This window comes from Enhydra lutris, unplaced genomic scaffold, assembly GCF_002288905.1.
Source record: "Enhydra lutris kenyoni isolate GAN:26980312 unplaced genomic scaffold, ASM228890v2 scaffoldscaffold3, whole genome shotgun sequence".
Lineage (NCBI taxonomy): Eukaryota > Metazoa > Chordata > Mammalia > Carnivora > Mustelidae > Enhydra > Enhydra lutris.
In genome coordinates, this window is record NW_019154087.1 from 9,342,306 (window position 1) to 9,360,935 (window position 18,630).

An 18,630-nucleotide genomic window follows, 5' to 3' on the forward strand; every position below is an offset into this window, starting at 1 on the left:
GAAAGAAAGAAAGAAAGAAAGAAAGAAAGAAAGAAAGAAAGAAAGAAAGAAAGAAAGAAAGAGAGGAAAGGAAGAAAGGGAAGGCACAACATGGAAAAATGGTAGAATGGAAATCAGGGCTGTCCTTTAGAATATAATTCCCATATACCTTGGCCTCAGTGAGTCTTGTCTTTGGCCTTTGGAGAGGTCCTTCAAAAGGACTATTTTCACAAACTCATCCCATTCTCTTAAGCCATTTAAATCCATTAGGTCCCAGGAAGAAAGCATCTAGGATATAGTTCAAGAGTGCTCCGTGCTGATCTTTTCCTTTGTAACTTTGCTCTAGTCTTCACGTCAGGTAACCTGAGGAGATAAATGCAACTGGGGAAATGTTTTCATTGTCACAGACCTTTAAGTGCATAAATTAGAGTTACAATAAAAGTGCTACCAGTAATTAGGACACTACAAAGGGGAGGCATATAAAGATACATTGCAGAGAAAACAATTATCGTAAATGACTATGTGTAAAAGTTTAGAAAGTGAATGAGTCACAACTATTGCTTTTCTCTAAAATTCACTCTCTATCTAAACCTAACCACTCTCATTTACTAGGCCCTTTTCTAATAAGCAGCATCTAAAATGAAAGTAGCACATTCAGCTTATTGGAAAGACTTTTCCAATAAGTGAGAATATTCTTAATCATGACCTAATTATCAAAATATGCATTTTTAGCATCTCATGCATTTTATTTAACTGCTGTGGTTAGAGTCCTTTTGCACCAGCCCTGTCTATAAGTTGCAAAATGAGAAATAGGGAAGATTTCCCATTTTCTAACTTGAATTGATCCAGTAGGTACATCCTTTGTTAAGTATCTATGCTTTAATGAAGATAGAGATTTTTTTGTTTTTGTTTTACATCATAATGAGATTTTTTTTTTCTTGGTGACACTGTATCTATCTGACATTCTTATCCAACAATGCTGGTTATGATACAAGTAAGAAATGGTGTAACTAAGATCTTTAAACTATGTTGGCAGGCAAACTTAGGAAGAAAAAAAATAGTTAAAGGCCACAGTAGCTTTATAGCAAGTTTTTCAGGGCTAGCATGAAAGCAGGATCTATAAGAGATTTGAAAAGATTAAAATGCTTAAGGAAAATAAATTCATTTACATGTTGCATGTAAATGTTGCTACAAATAGTGATTATCTCCAATCCCTAATTGGCTTTGCCAGGCATCATTCTCTTTCTTTCTAATTACATAACCAGTGGTCCTCAACTGATAATGACTTTACCCCCTGAGAACATCTGACTTTGGAGAAATTTTTGGTTGTCACGATTGCGTGTAGGGGACTGGTTTCTATTGGCATCTAGTAGTTAGCGGCCAAAGGTGCTACTAAACATCCTAGAATGCACAGGACGGTCCTGAAAACAAAGAATTATCTAGCCCAAGATGTCAATAGTGTTGTTACTGAGAAACCCTAAACCTAGTTTGTGTGTAGGTTAAGGTAATCTCCACTAAGACTTCCTAGTGTGAGTGGCCAGGCCTTTCTGCGAGAGGGGTTACAAATAAGCTATATGGAGGTACATATTTTCAAACACTCAGTTGCAGAACAACAAAGCCAAATGTGCTCTCTTGCAAAAGCAGCACTTGACTGTTCTCTTTGCTCTTTACTCTTGCTTTCGACATCCGTGCTTCTCCCTCTGTCCTGCAATACTAATGTAGGACACATAACTCTTCATGTTATCATGGGTTCGAGGATGAAGGAATCACAGTCTTGCCCTCATAGTTTGTTGCCACCAAGGCACAGCAAAGGAAAATAACAGTGATACTCCCAGACGGTGGTGCTATGCATGATTTTGGGTTCATCCTTAAACCCTGTGAGTGACAGAGCGCCCAAGACTCCCTGAAGCAAGGTTAATCTCTTCATGCCCCTTTTCAGTACATCCTTAAGGCAGTTAGCAGGACAGCTCTTCTACTTCTTTTCCTCTTTGAGGCTGCCTTTGATGTGCACCCAAAACCAAATCCAGCAGTTCTTTGTCCTGGACCACACATCGCCAAGGCCCACTCTGCGGCTTGCAGAAAGCACAAAGCAACATACCACACTTCTTATTGACACAGGTGAACAAGGAAGGGCAGGAGAGACAGCACAGCCTGTCAATATGTGTATCAGCATCCAGATGCCATTCAGAGGCTTTCAGAAAATCATTCTCAGGTATAAAATCTTTCATCACTGTTCATGACCATTCCTGGCAATATCAAGGGAGTTCATTTGGTAGGGCCCCTCTACTTCTTTGGAACATAACTTTCTTTCAACATACATATGAAATGTTAACTCAGCAAAATGGGCTTCTGTGAGAAATGCTGGTTTTTCAGATCATCACGGATGAAGCAGTTAGTGTTTTCAGTTTCAGCTGGAAAATTTACCTCTTTAAATATGAATATTATTTTTTTCCAGTAAGTTAAGCCGGTTGTGGTCAAAAAGAAGAGAAAAGAAAAAACTTCAACAAACATGAACATGTGGTTTTCAAGGAAAAAAAAGTGCTATAATTAACATTTATAAATAGTTTCTATTAAATAAGCATTTTGGCAAACATATGGAAAGGATATTACCTTGCCCTTATGAGAGAGACAAGCTGCTCTGATAGAAGGAAACCAGATAAGCTGGTTTTCGGCTTGTGGCTATGTATGCAAAGCAAACCTGATGGGGTTGTATCTTAAAGATGCATGTTATTAATCAACATTCATACTGGGTAAGCGTATGGGTTGGAAAATGCAAAGCGGGCCAGATGCTATTTTCAGCTGATTGTCCATGAGAAAACCCAGGTAAGTTTGTTATATATTGGCCTGCCCTTGTAGGGATGGAGAGAGACTGAGGTTTCTGGTTATACGGCAGTGACTTCCACACACATTAATGCAATGAGGATACAGCAACTAGGGTAGGGTGGGCTGGGGATTGAAGAGCATATTATACATACATTTGCTGAAAGAAAAAGAAACTTGGATACAAGTTCTTAGATGAGCATTAAAATGTTTGCAACAAGTCAGTTTAAATTTTGTTCTTCCAATAAACTCCATTTTATTTTTAGTTTGATATTTAAGATTTTTGACTTATTCACTACTCACTACTTATTTGACTAAACCAAGAGACAAGGTTTTGACTCTCATTCTGTCCACTTCTCCATTCTTTGAGATACTACCCTTAGTTTCTAAAGAGCGGTCTTCCCTCCCATTGGTTGGCCAAGTCTCAAATTCTGTTCCTTGACTTCTTGATTCAGGCAGAATCCTACTCTAACTGATCCAAGAGTGTGAATAGGATTTTAGAAGAGTCATGTGTAGTATATCACAGGTGTAATGAATCTTAGATATGGAATAGGCCGTCAAAGGTCAAAGCCACTTCCTTTCCCCAAAGTAGGGGTTTTGACTCATTTATTTCATTTGTCAACTCCACACCTATTTATTGAGCATTCACCAACAATGAGAGATGATGCCAGGTATTGTACAAGATCAGATGATGCTTGAGACAGGTCACCGTTAGATGCTCTCATGTATACTGTAGAGAAAGAGAAAAAAAAAACAAATAAAATTGATTGTTAATTGTACTACAGTGTATCTCACCCAAAGCTGCAACTAGGCACAGTGTAACTTTTAGAAAACTTGTTCTAAAACCAAACCAACTCTCCCCCACAAAACAAGAAGATCCTGCCTACCACCCAGACTTCACATGGAATTAGGAATAAAGAGCTATGGAAAAGTGAGGCTCTTCCCTCTTGACTGTGAGGCAGGACTATGTTCTCTCTTCCCTAATATGGGGTGATATTTCAAATGTCAGGTGCCTCCTTCTCTTCAGCTCGAAGATTAAGTATGATGTGAACTTATTCCTCATCATCTGCTGAAATAAATGTGATCTAATACATTGTAGTAGAAGTAGAAAAAGAGGATTGGGAAGATCATTTTTACTTTCTGAATAACTTTTGTTTTGTTAACATATATACAAATTATTTCTCTTTCAGAGACATTGTGAGTGGTCAGCTTTTTCATGTTTTCAGACAGCCCAACTAAAGGCAGCAAACACAGGAGGCAATGAGCAGAAAATAAAAGTATTAACGAAACAGCTGAAGAGGAAACTACCTCTCACAAATGCAGACAAAGGACAGATACACAGACCAGTAAGATTGTTATTTGTTATCTATCTTATTTGTACTTATTAACTATATCTCTTACATGATATAACACACACACAAACACACTTGTAGCCAGAGATTCTGGTGCTTTCCTTCCAGTTACATGTTATCATATATGGTGTATTTTGAGAAGCGGAGTCACCTCTTCCAAATCCACACACTTAGAAGTGCCCAGAAATTCTAGAATTTTCTAAAAGTCCCTGGTAGCTAGAAGAAGTTGCTGTAACTTCCCAAGGTGAGGAAGTCACTAGGTAGAGAATCCAATTGTGACTTACTAGTTAAATATTATTCTCTCATTTCTCTCAAGTCACATATAACTTGTATTCTTATTAACAGATCCCAGTTTTTGCACAAAAAAGGAGATAGCCTACAAAAGACTAAGAAAAATCTCAAACTTGGCTGCCTTCTCTTAAAAAAAATTATTGTCCTATACAATCATAGAACCAATACTATATTTAAATAGATAGACTTATTTGGCTGGAGAATTTTAATAGTCCCTGGTTTTAGGAGGTCCTACAAGGTATACCCTCTTGTATATCTCTTCTTACGTCAACTCATAAGCAATGCTGATACTCTCATGACTAACTCAAGAATTAATAGAAACCAGTGGATAAACACATAAAATAAATTACTCCAAAATATTTTTTAATCAGTTCTCTCTCCACCAAGGAATTTCACATGTGATTAAAATGAAATCTTAATGGCTTTTATTTTCTTTAATTGCTTGGCCAGGTTGCAATGTGAAGAGTATCCCTCTAAAACTTTTCCAGAAAGAAAGGAGCTGAGCCTGTGTTTGCAACCTAATAACAAAGACTCATGAAATGGCAGTGCTGGCATTGAGCTTAGAACTATCTAGTTAAACACATTCAATTGGTAGATGGGAAAATGAGACCTACAGAGGTTAAGTGATTATCCTAAGCCCCATAAATACTAAGTGGTAGAATGAGAACTAGAACTTCTATCACCTAACTTTCAGTCAAATGCTCTCACCACAACCTCAAACTGACTAAGAGATGCTGAATATCAAGCAGTGGCCTGGTGTTTGCTCTCAAAAAGAATAAGGATAAAGAAGAAAAAACTAGAATTAAAAAAAAATATATATGTAAGCGGGTAATATACATATGAAATTTGTTCACTCTCCCTATAATCAACTAAGTGCAAGTTAAGGAAATCCTACTTCTATCCAATTAAAAATTTTAACAATACCCAACAATAGTAAGAATGGTCTGCGTGAACAGAGGTAAACCTTTTTCACAACATACATCAAGAGAAAAATTTTTATTCCTTTAATTTAGTAATTCTACTTCTAGAATTTTATCAAATAAAATAGATGCATATAAAATGATTCAGAAATGTTCTTGCAGCATTGTATGTAATAGTGAAAAGTTAGAACAATCTATATGTCCAAAAATAGTAATAGTTTGATACAATGTTGGAATACAAAGCAACCATTATGTATCATATTTTCGAAGAATATTTAACATGCAGGAAATGCTTGTGATATGTTAAGTGTAAATAAAGCAAATTACCATCAAGTTAAAAAACATAAAAGCAAATTGTAAAAACCATTACTGGAAGGATATACATCAAAAGATTGCATGGTTATCTCTGAGGACAGGATTACAAGTGATTTTTCCCATTGTTTTTTTCCTGAACAATTTTATGTGCATCTTGAATTTTTTTCAGTGAACATGATTTATATTTCTAATTGGAAAAAAGATAAATTTTAACTGAACACTTTATTAAGTAGGAAAAATGTTTTAAAGGAGAATATTATTCTTTCATTGATTTCTAGACATGCCCCTCATGTGATTCTTATGAGAAAACACCACCCAAAGAATTCCTAGAAAGACTGAAATCGCTCATCCAAAGGGTATGTAGCTGCAATTATGTTTGATTTTCTACTTCATATTTATCTATCCAGATTGCTGCTTATGTTTATGTTACTCATGGTATATTATTTCCACAGATGATTTATCAGCATCTCTCCTAGAACACATGGAATACGAAGTTCCTGAGGATCTAACTTGAAGCTGGACACTATATTACATACTCTAACACAGTAGTGAATCTCACTTCTTGATTTCTAAATGGAGGAGTACAACGTACTAGTGATGGGGAGAAAGACTTGGATAAGTGTTCAAAGTCAGGATTATTTCCCCCCAATTACAATGCAGTATTTCAGTTTGATCCACATGCTTTGTTTTGATCAACTTGAAAAAGCTTTCTACTCAATTAGAGTTTGATTTCCTGTGTTATGGTTTCTATGGTTTCTAAAGTTTTTACTTGATATTATTGCCCAACTATGATATTCCTTTATTGGAGGAGAAGCTTAAAATTTTTAGCCAAAAATGTAATTTGGGAACTTACTGATCTTATATTTACCTTGATCTTGATTACCACAAGAATGAGGTCTCTGATGATCATAACTTAAAAGTTATACACCTTCGTTCAAGCTGAGAAATACAGAAGCATATAGTCAAGATGAAAAGTTGGTCTTTATTCTTTTAAGGAAATGAAAACCTAGTGTTTAGAAATGTAAATCTGAAGAGTTTACTTTTTATCTCAGACTATCCAATGTATAAATATATAGTTTATTTATGTGCCAAGGGATAGTTTTACTAGATGGCTACAAAAAAGTCTTATTCCTTTATTGGGATTTATCAAAAATATTTAAATGCTATAGATATGAATGTATTTATGGAATACACTCTTTAATCTTTTTTTTCTTTGAGTGGGTTTAATAGTACCTTTCCCAGTTCAAGTGCCCTTATAAGCTAACATTTTAAGCTTGTGGAAATGGCAATTAAAACCTACAGAGGGGCATATATCAGGTGGTCTTCTGAAACAAAATACATTTGAAAAGTCTTGTAGCTCTCATCTCAAATTGTTATAATGATTGTATGGGAGTGAGCTAGTAACTTCAAATGTCTGTCACCTTTCTTTCTTCCTTTCTTTTCTTTCTCCTTTTTAAAGTGACAGACACCTTGTGCTCACATGCTTTACATAAGACAAATTCAATCATCTATATAAGATCAAAATCAAGAGACAAATCAAGAGGCCAAGACTTCTGTCCTCATAGAAAACAGACCTTGCATAAACATTCCAAACTTTCAACCATGGATAGTAAAAATAAGAAACCTGCTCTAACTGCCATTTCATATCAACTCCAGCAGAGTTTATTTAAATATTAAGTTAAAAACTCTAGAAAAATAAAATTTTTGCCAGAACATTATAAGCTATTTGAGAATCTCTTATTGTTAAAATGGCTGTGAATGTGCAAGAGGATGTGGGATGGGAAACACTGTATGTTCTGAGAAGAGAAAATTATTTACTTAAAAGTATTTTAAAAACAAGTAACAGATAAATTTGAAGTTCTGAAAGATACATTAGCCATCAATGATTTCATCAACTCTCAATGAAATGTTGTATCATCAGAAACAAGGTATTCTGCTTTAAAATTTTTAAAATGTTATTCCAGAGGGGTCATGTAAACAATGACAATGATAACATGCATGGAGAGGCTGCCTACGTGTCAAATGGTGCCAGCCCAGACTGCTGGGATAAAAGTAGAAAGCGGCTGCAAAGTTGACTAGGAAAGGGTGAAGTCTGTATTTCTTGTTTCTGGCTTTATAGTTGTTGACTTCTTTGACACTGTGATTTTATATTTAAAATAATGTATTTATTTTGGTGTGTTTACTGTTAAAAATCTCTGTTCTAATCCTTTGGCCAGAGATTCTACCTTAGAAATAAAAATAATTTAATGGGTTGTTGGTTAAGAGCCTTCACTAAGCTGAGTTTGAAGACTCAGGTAAAGATCCTAACAACACCCCAAGAAAAGCACTGCATTGGAACAAACAAGATGAAGAAGTAAGACTTGAACAGCTCCATCTTCAAGGCTCCGTGTTCAAGGTTTAACCAGCCCTCAAAAGGGATATAAGGCTTACCTATAAACATTATTTTCATCTATGGCTGGTGATACAGGAGGCCTTAAATTTTGCTGGCTGTGAAATTGCGGTCACTTGCTTAAATTTTCGGGGTTTCTATTTCCTTCTCTATAGAATGAGGGTATTGGACTGAATCTCTAAAGTCTGTTCTGCCTTTTTAAAGAGCTTTATGTGTTTTTGAGTCTCTAAAATTCTGGATACTCTTATGGGAACATCTGACCATACTTTTGAGTGAAAGTTTAACTGAATCTAATGTTCAGTTACACAATCTAATTCAATAGCATTTGTAACAACACTCATTGCAGGAACAAAAGAGATGTTCCAAACAAACAAAAGGAAGGAAGGAAGAAAAGAAAGACAGAAAAGCATTGCAGTAGGTCACAGAAATTCAGGGAAAATCAATCATGATTTTTATTATTGTAGCAGAAAGTGTCTTCTTTGGACACATATAAAATTGTAGCATTATTATTCTATATTATTGCTCTGTTGTATTTACATTTGCATTCGAGAATTTAGTTTTAATGCAAACTATGTACTTTATAACTTAATAATTATTTATTATATATTTGGTTTTAAATGTTTATGTTCATGGCTTCTTATTTAAGACTTGATCATATTAAATACTTCCCAGTCAGTACAACGGTCTTTGTGATTCCCTGGAAACCCTTAATTCAATAGCCCAAGTAGAAAATAAAAGGTGATTCTCAGTTTCTGGGAGCATATTGTTTTCATATGTATATTACAAAGACAATTTTCTCTCCTTACATACTTCGCTGAAATGGAATCTTGGACTCCCGTCTCTACCTTAAGGATACCACTTGCTTTTGCAACTCTCCCAAATGTATGGCAAGTCCTGGAAGACTTGAAGATATCCTTCCCAATGCCCATTATGTGCACACTCTTATTTAAAACTCTTTTCCTGCTTTGACATTTATTCCATATAGCTTTTTTCTTTCCTTACTTGTTATTGATGATTGTCCTCTCCTGGTCACTCCTTCATCATTTCTGGGGAGTTAGGCATGTTCTTTCCTTGAATTCAACTTCTGCCATTATCTTGGGTAATTTCAGTGCCCATGGGGATGATTCCACCAATACCACAACTTCCCAGAACCTTGACTACCTCAGTTCCAAACACCTACATCTTTTATCCCGTCATCATCCCATTCACATAGCCATGTGTCAGACTTTATTGCCTAAAACTATTCTCTATACGATATCCTTACCTATCTAAAGTCATCACCTGCTAGTCTCTTAGTTCTCAAACTTCTTTACTTCTACCACATTTATCTCAAGACCCCATCACAATAGCCCAGACTTTACCCTTCCCCACTCTCTCAGTTTATTAATTCCCCTTTGTTGTCCCCCACCCCACTCCAGAAATTAGGTCTCTGATCAGTCCCTTGAACTTCAGACTCAGCAATCTTCTCAAGTAGCTGCCTACAAACACCCTACCTAACTGTCCTAATCTTGGTCCCCTATTCCGGCTTTGGACACAAGCTGGCCTCTCATCTTTGGGGACACTTTCAAACTTCCCTATCTGGCTCACTAGAATTACTTTCCCACTTCATGCTTAGCTCTGAACACTCATCTGCTTTCAGTATCTGCCTCCACCTATTCTAGTCCACAGGATAGTCCAGGAATAGCCTCACCTCATATGGAGGGGAGAGATTTGAAATTCACAGTTAAGCTCATTGAAAGAGTAGTCTCTGCATATGTCTATACTCCCTCAACTTCTATTCATTCATTCATTAAATCATTATAATCTGATTTCTAACATCCTACACCTTATCACTATATCAAAAATTTCCCTTTGTCAGGTCAATGATGACCTTCAAATTACCCAGCTCACAAATGTGTCTAAGTCCTCATCTTACTTTATCTTATCATGGCTTTTGCTACCTTTAATAATTCTCTTTTTTCCTTCTTTGACTCTGGAGCGTCCTCCTTCTCCTGGTTCTTATCTTACCTCTCTGACCACGCATTCTCAATGCCAGCTGTTGCTTTGCTTTCCTGTATCCTCCCCTTAGAAGTGGATGTTCCTAAGGATTCTTTCCTGGCCACCTTTTCACTTTAAACCTCTTCCCTCAACAGTCTAGTGGATTGTTGGTGTTTTAACCACCCCCCACCCCCTGCACACTGTATGTTGCTGACTCACAAATCTATTGGTAAAGGCGATCTCTCTCTGCTGATTCCCAGGCCCGTATATCCAACTTCTCCCTGAAGATTTCCATCTCTGTTCTCTAGGCCCTTCAGCTCAACATGCCAAAATTGATCTCATCACTGTTTCCCACTTGCATGATCTCCTCTATTTTTCAGTGTTCCCTAATCTTAATGGGAATGTATCTCCAGCCTCCCAGACTCTCCCTTCTCTCTCATTCACTAAAACCAACTGGTCATTGGGCCCTGCTATTTCTGTCTCTTAAGTACATCCTTTCTTTTCTCTGCCATCCTCTGCCTACTCCCTCTGCCATCATCTTAATGCAGGCTCTCAACAACGGTTATAACTTTTGATTGGGTTTCTGGCCTCTTGTCTTTTCCTCTTTCCAATCTATCTCTGGATGGCCACCAGAATATCTTATAGAATGTAACTCTGATCAATCACAGTTTCTCCTTATTTAAAGCCCTTCACTGGTTCTTCTTTGGAGCAAAGACCAGGTCCAAACCTCGGCATGTATGACCCTTTATCATTTGCTCCACTCAGCTCCCAGCCTCTTTTCACCTTGAACTTCAAAATTCCAACCAGTCCAATCTGCTTCTAGTTCCCTGTACATGCCAGGCTGTTTCATTCTTCTCTGCCTTTGCACTTGTAGTGTCCTCTCCTTGAATATTACTCCTCAACACCCAAAAAAGCCCTCATGCATCTGTCAATATTCAACTTAGTCATCAATTCCTCCAGAGGGATTTCCATCACCATCTTATGCTATCTCTGTGACAATGTTAATCTCTTCCCACTTTTAGAACTTTAACATACTTTGGTTATTAATATTATTTTGGTATACACACATTTATTGAATGATACATCTGTTTCCCTTTCCAGAACATAAGCCTCTTTGTAGAAGTAACTGCATCTTGCTAGCACAGTGCCTTATATATAATAGATAATGTATAGTAGAAAACAAATATTCACAAAATTGAATTGAACCAAATACAAAATACATAATTATGCATTGAAATTTTCCTTGGCATCTCTCTTTCTCTTATCCATTGAATCTGATTATCAGCAAAGCCAATCAACTCTGTTTTCAAAATATCTCTAGAAGCCAACCACCTGTCACCATCTCCAGATTCCACTTAGTTCGACACCACCACAATCTTTCAATTAGATGATTGTAATACTTTCCTAAATAGTTTTCCTGATTTTGTTCTTGCTTCTCACCAAAATCTATTTGCAACAAGCAATTTGAATGATCTTTTAAACACTGGAGTATGTCACCCTTAGCTCAAAACCTTCCAATGGCTCTCACCTCATTCAAGATAAAGCCTGAGTCCTACAACAAGGGCTACATGGTCATGTCCCCTCAACCCCTCACCTCTCTAACCTCATTTTCACTGTTCTTATTCAACTCAAGCCACATCGACACTCTTTCCATTCTTCAACACTCCAGGAACCCTCCCACCTATGGCAGTTGCATTTTTTGTTTCTTCTGTTTGGAATGCTCTCCTGCCAAATGTCCACATGGTCCATTCCCTCCCCTCCTTCATGTCTTTCCTCAATCATGTCTTCTCTGACTACCATCTTCTTTTAAATTGCAACTCTCCTAAATACCACTGCTTTATTTTTCTCCATAGCACTTACCACCCTCAACATATAGATTTTTATAGTTTATGTATTTATTGTCTCTGTCTCCCACCAGAATGTTAGCTCAGTATGGGTAGAGGTTTTTGTTTACTGCTATATAACTAGCACCTAAAACAATGCCTTGAACATAGAATGAAATCATGAAAATTTTGTAGAAAGAATTAGTGTGTTCTATAATAGCTGGCACTGGAGTTCTCCCACAGGGTTTTAATTCCCAACACATTGTTTGCTTCTTCATTATTATGCAAGTCAAGTATGATTGAATTTTTTCTTTTATAGCTTCTCCCTGACCTCTGGGTACTTTGTATCTTCTGTAAATTTATTTCCATCCTCTTATCCAATGTGACACACCTCTTCTATATTTTCTAAATGATATCCCTTAATAAAAAAAAAATGCAAAGCATCCATATAACCACTTGTGAGTCTCTAAAAATGCCTTTTTTTTCTTTGAAAAATATTATTTATTTGTTTACTTATTTATTTGAGAAAGAGAGAGAGAGCAAGAGCACAAGCAAGGAGAGGCAGAAGGAGAAGCAGATTCCCCACTGTAAAAATGCTTCTTCTACCTTCATTCATAATAAAATATTATTTTCAAGCAAGTTCCTTGTATGTTACTAATTATTTTTTTCACTTTTATTTTTTGAATTTTTCTTCATTCATTCTGAATGAGATGATAAAGTGCTCTAGAGAAAGAAAAGCAGAGAAAGGGAATGGGTGGGGGGCATGTGTGGGGCAAATGAGGAGAAAAGAATTTTTTAAAGATTTATTTATTATTTGAGAGAGAGAGAGAAAAAAAAAAGAATGGGGGGAGTGGCAGAGGGAGACAATCCTCAAGCAGACTCTCTGCTGAGTGTGGAGCCAGATGCAGGGCTTGATCTCAAGATCCATGAGATCAAGACCTGAGCCAATACCAAGACTGGGATGCCCAACTGACTGAGCTATCCAGAAGCCCCTGAGGAGTTTTAAGTAGAATGAAAATCTGTAACCAGTGAACTCTTTTGTTACTTCCAGTGAGTTTAAGTGAGGAATACTACAAAGGTGAGCAGCAGTCACATGAAAGAGAATTCTTTGAGGTGCAGTGTTGAAACAGACTTAGTTCAAATGAATAATCTAACAAATGTCAACAAATTGGCCAGAAGTTTTCAGTTCTGGCATGCATTATAGTCACCTAGAGCTTATACCAAATATATATATATATATATATATATATATATATATACACACTGGGTATTTAATTAATTTTTAATTTTTAATTTTAATTTAAATTATTTTTAATAATTTTTAATAATTTTTAATTAATTTATTAATTTAATTAAAATACCCAGTGTGTATATATATATATACACACTGGGTATTTTAATTAAAATAAAATTAGAATGTCTGAGGCCTGGTCATTAATATTTTAAAAACTCTCCAGGGGCTTCTAGTGTGCAGTCAGGGCTAAGAACCACAGAAGGAATCAAAGCAATGCTGACACATTATGGCTAGGAAAGACAGATGATGTATACTACAAAATTATGAGTACATTCGTGTACATTTTCCAGATCATTATCTTTTTGCAACAATTTAATTCTCTCTGAGGCCTTAACAGCAAAGACAGAACCCAAAAGATGAGCTTACTTTTTTTATAACAGAATGACAATTTTGGAGATATTTTAAATAAGATTAATTATTTGTTTAAAAGAGGAATATTAGATGTGGAATAATCATATAATAGGATTCAACATAGCAATAAGAAAACGGAATCTCAGAAAAATAAATAAGGTAAAATCAGAGAGGCAGGTAAACCATAAGAGACTCTGAACTATAGGAAACAAACTGAAGGTTGCTGGAGGAGGAGGTGGGAGGTGGGGTAATTGGGTGATGGGAGAGGAGAGGAGAAGAGAGGAAACAACAGTAAATATCTTTGGTCAGTGGTCAGGTTTTCCCAGGGGTAGAGCCTAAGTAAATGATTCTGCTGCAAGTGGCTTACTAAGGAAGTGCTCCCAGAGAAACCAGGAAGGGAGTGTGGAAGGAGGATTGGGAAGGGGGAAATCCAGGCCTGGGGATAAATTCAAGTGAAATCTCAGATTCTACATGATCCCACAAGGTGCATTGGAGCCTAGATTACACCTCAGAGTTGTTATTTCTCCCCAGAGACAAAGGAACTGGGCTTTTGTATTCCCACAACTACTTTTTTTGTCTGTGGAACTTCAGAACAGAAGTGAGGCTGCTCCAGTGCCCAAGGGCCATCCTCTGAGTGTCCCAAGTACAAGCTGCCATCCAAGCACACAGATGGGATGGGTACATAGAGCTGATGGAAAGGATCCAAGGGCATCTAGGAAGACACCAACTCTGTCTACTATAGTAAGAATGATTTTTTTTTCATTAAAAGTTTATTTTCTCAGATAAGAAGGCTTAGGACAAAGATTAGTTTAATTAACAAAACAGAGGTAGTTTTAGAAAGTTAGGATATATTTTTTTCATATGTAATTACATAGAATTTTGTATATATTTATTATGTACATATTTTATATAGGTTATAAAATATCTATAATTGGGTGCCACAAGTTCATTTTCAACAGCCCACTTAACCTAAAGGAGCCCAGTTTTGGTGAGAAATGTATTTTAGCACAAAGAATGCTCAAGGGCAAGAATATAACACCACTGATGTGCACCCCAAGTCCTGAATACCAGCAGGAACTGCTTCTCTCATTACCAACCCCACCCAAGGGCAGCCATCATTCCCATGCTGCAAACAGAAGAGATTTTCCCTGTTAAAATATTCATAGTCTTAGAATATAGGGTAGTTGATGGATTCCAAGCTTCTAGTAAGCCTCCCCAGTCTTTTTTTTTTTTTTTTTTTGTCTTGGAACCAACCATTTCTTGGAGGGTCCCTTGGGAGAAATGTCATTGTAAGTGGAATCAAAACATTTATATATGTTGATCGATAAATCAGTCTTGAAAAAGGAAAAGTTTGGGGCTGGTCACTCTAAAGAGGGTGCAGAAGGGAAGGGTGTGGCCAGGTGTTATCCACAAAATGGTGGGTGGGTAAGTGTTCAGTGTTGTCTGGCAGAGTTTTTCCAGTATGCTAAGTCATTGATGAGGAGAGAATGAAATAGCATTCGAATTTGAAGTAGAAGTGTCATGCTACAATGTTTGTTCTAAAGCTATTACTGTGGGATCAAAACCTGTTGAATGACTTGTGACCACAAGCATATTCATGGTGAGTCACAGGGAAACTTTACTTTTTGCCTATATTATTAGTAGAACCTCTTATTTTCCCAGCGGAAGCTTTTCATGGAGGATGTCCTTTTAAAAAGATACCTTTTAAAGGAGAGGACATGCTGCCACCTATTGAAACAATGCAAGTACACAGACAACCAAATTCTAAAATGTCAGGACCTTGTGAAAAGCAAATGGTATCAACTCTAAAAGATTTTCTCAGCTCTTTCAGTCCTGGATTTTGTGAAATTTTTCAGTACTGAGATAATTTTTAAAAGGAGCTTCAGGACCAGGAAAGCCACTTCTCCTCAGACCTAAAGAGCTCAGTGTGAACAAAAATGGGAGTGTTCAAAACCTGCTCTAGTACCATTAGCTGATGTCCTGCTCACACAGAAGCATCTGAGATGAAACCTTACACGATCCTTCAATAGGCAGAATGGCCATTAGATTCCCATAAAGTCATAGTAATCTAGCTAGGGTCCTTTCTAGTTGTTCTTAGCCAGGAAATTGTTAACCTCTATCCTTTGTTTAGGATGAAGCCAGAAATACACAGCAGATTTCCTCACCCATGAAACAGTTGTAAAATTCAAGGATTTCGGACTTCATGGAGTGCTCACAAACATAAAAGAAAATAAGACATGGAAATGTGCCTTGTAAAGTGTTTACACATTTGATAATGTAGGAGCTTGTTTCAGACTTACTTTGCTGCTAGTGACAATGAGCTTATACTGAATTCCCACTTATCTCATCCTGCTTAGAGAATTTCTCTCATGACAGATAGCTCCGGAGGAAACCTCTTTTTCACAACCTTGGCCTTATTGAACTGTATTTTAATATGCAGTTTCCTGGGGCACCTGGGTGGCTCAGTAGGTTAAGCATCTGCTTTCCGCTTAGGTCATGATCTCCAGGGCCTGGGATGGAGCCCTGTATCAGGCTTCCTGCTCAGCAGGGGGTCTGCTTCTCTCTCTCTCTCTCTCTTTCTCTCTTTCTCCGTCTGCCCCTCCCCACTGCTCATTGTCTCTTCCAAACAAATAAATAAAATCTTTAAAACATATATGCAGTTTCCTAATTAAAAAAAAAAATGCTCAGTGGTTGCCACAGAAGATTTCAGGTTGCAGCACTTTAAATAAACACGTCAGTTAAATCTTTTTTTTTTTTTTTTTGGCTGCTTCTGTTCATGTCCCCTCCCTCCAAAAGTTTATTTTCTGCATAATACAACTCTCTTCAATATAGTCTCAATGTATTAACCAATTCTGTATCATTTTGCTTCTCTCATTTCCTATTTCTGCCCTCCTCATCAGGTCTAGACTAACAATGGCTCAGATATTCCAGTCTCTGTTGCTTCTACTTTTAATGTCAAAGCTTGTTTTTCCCTATTGAGGAGCAACACAAAAAGAAAGAACCCAAACCCTTTGTTTTTGTCTTTCTGGCATCTATTCTGCCTCCTCTGATATTAGAGCCCCTCTTTTTCATTGGGAATCCCTCCTAGACCAACTCTCAGTCCTTGTTGTCATTTGGGACTGGTCTCATCTCCTCCTCAGCTCCATGAGTGAAAACATAACATAAGCCAGAGCATGGAGAACCCTTCCTGTGACTTTTGTTGTAATTATTTAGAAAGAAATGTTATCCTCCTACAGGGGTTGCTAAGCTGATGCGATTCAGGCTGGAGCTGCCAGTGGTCATCTTTGCAATTCTTTGAGGGGTGCTTTCTGAGCAAAGAGAAGCAAAGGACAGAAAGGGAAACTGATTAAACCTAATTATGTGAGCCAATAAATCTTTTATATTTAATCTGGTTTCAGTTGTATTTCTGTCACTATGACTGGAAGAGCTTTAAGTTCATAGACTTCTTAATCTCAGCACTTTAAATTACTTAACTCTTTTTTTTTTTTTTTTTTTTTTTTCTGATCTGGAATCCACTGCAGTTCCATAGTGCTAGTTGGGAAATCTATTTAGGCTGGACTGAATATTATTTATCTTTATTCCCTTCTGCAAGAGTGAGGAGGGCCATGGTCCAGACTAAACTAAAAGAAACTCACCTTAACATAATGTAAAAATGAAGTCTCCATAAATTTAAGTGATGAACCAGTAATTTAAATGTCTTCTATAACAAATAATCAACATTCTCTACAGAAAAACAGCAGACTACAGAGTCTCTACAATGTATAACACATAATACCAATATAAAAAATTAGTAGACATGCAAAAAAAAAATGGGAAAATGTTACCCATAGTCAAGAGAAAAAGTACTCAAGAGAAACAGACTCCAGGATAATTCCAATATTTGTATTAGCAGACAACAAACTTAAAGTAACTATTATAAGCGTGTTTAAGAACTTAAAGGAAAAATGACCATAAGAAGTGAATAGGTTAGAATTTCAGTAGAAACATAGAAACTATAAAAGTGATGGAAATTATAAAACCAAAAATTATAATATCAAAAGTAAGAAATTAACTGGATGGGAAAAAAAAATTTCACTGGCTGGGCTCAACAGGTTGAAAAGAGTAGAATTTGTAGAGAAATATTTGAATTTATCCCACTTGAGGAACATGGAGAAAGAAAATTGAAGAATGAACAGAACCTTGGGGACATATGAAATAATATCAATTGGTCTAATATGTGAAATTGGAGTCCCAGAAGGAGAGAAGAGAGATAATCAACAGAAAAAAAAATCTATGGAAGTAGGTCAAAATTTGCCTACATTGGGAAAAAAACATTAACTTACAAACCTAAGAAGCTCAGAGGACCTCAGGCAGTTTAAAGACAAAGAAAACCACATCTACACACCGCAGTCAAATTGCTAAAGCCAAAGATAGGGTGAAATTTTTGAAAGCATCAGTGAGGATGGCAGGGGACTATGTGGACATTATATACAGGAGAATGACAATAAGAATACCATCTGATTCTCATCAGAAACAAGAAAGATAGAAGACAAGGAAGAAAACATTCTCAACATGCTTCAAAAAGTGTCAACCCAAAATTCTACCTCAGTAAAAGTATCCTTCAAAAATGAAGGCAAAATAAAGACATTGCTAAAAGCCTATAGAATTCCTACAAGAATTATTTAAAGTTCTTAAAACTAAAGGAAATGACAGCAGAATGAAACTCAAATATACCCTTGGAAGTGCCAGATGCATTGGTCAACATAAAATGGTATTTTTCCCTTCTTGTTATTTCTTTCAAAGACAAATACCTTTTCAATGTGAAATATTATAACATTTTATTGTGGAAATTATAAAAAATATATGACAAGAGCATACAAGATGGTGTGATAGCAAATTTAATCACATCATTTCAGGGTCCTTAAATTTAACACAAAATTGTACAATATTAACTCCACACAGACTGTGATAAGTTAAGGATGCATGCTGTAATCTTAGAGGCAGATTAAAAGGATTAAAAGGAATAGCTAAAAATTAGGGAAATTATAATGGGATAGCAAAAATATTTAAATAATGTTAAAAAAGGCAAGGAAGAAGGAACATAAAAAAAATCAGACCGGACAAAGGGAAACACATGACA

The 18,630-nt window shown here is 36.4% G+C and overlaps 1 protein-coding gene across 1 annotated transcript in view; it reads left to right on the plus strand.

The window, feature by feature from the left end:
* The window catches only part of LOC111157589 (interleukin 21), a 9,344-nt gene extending 924 nt beyond the window's left edge, over positions 1 to 8,420 (plus strand). The window contains exons 3-5 of the mRNA XM_022519134.1: positions 3,990 to 4,145; positions 5,956 to 6,033; positions 6,130 to 8,420. Coding sequence (XP_022374842.1) covers positions 3,990 to 4,145; positions 5,956 to 6,033; positions 6,130 to 6,153 — 258 coding nt within the window. The 3' untranslated portion in view covers positions 6,154 to 8,420. The remainder of the gene's footprint in view (positions 1 to 3,989; positions 4,146 to 5,955; positions 6,034 to 6,129) is intronic.
* The last annotated feature ends 10,210 nt before the right edge of the window (positions 8,421 to 18,630 follow it).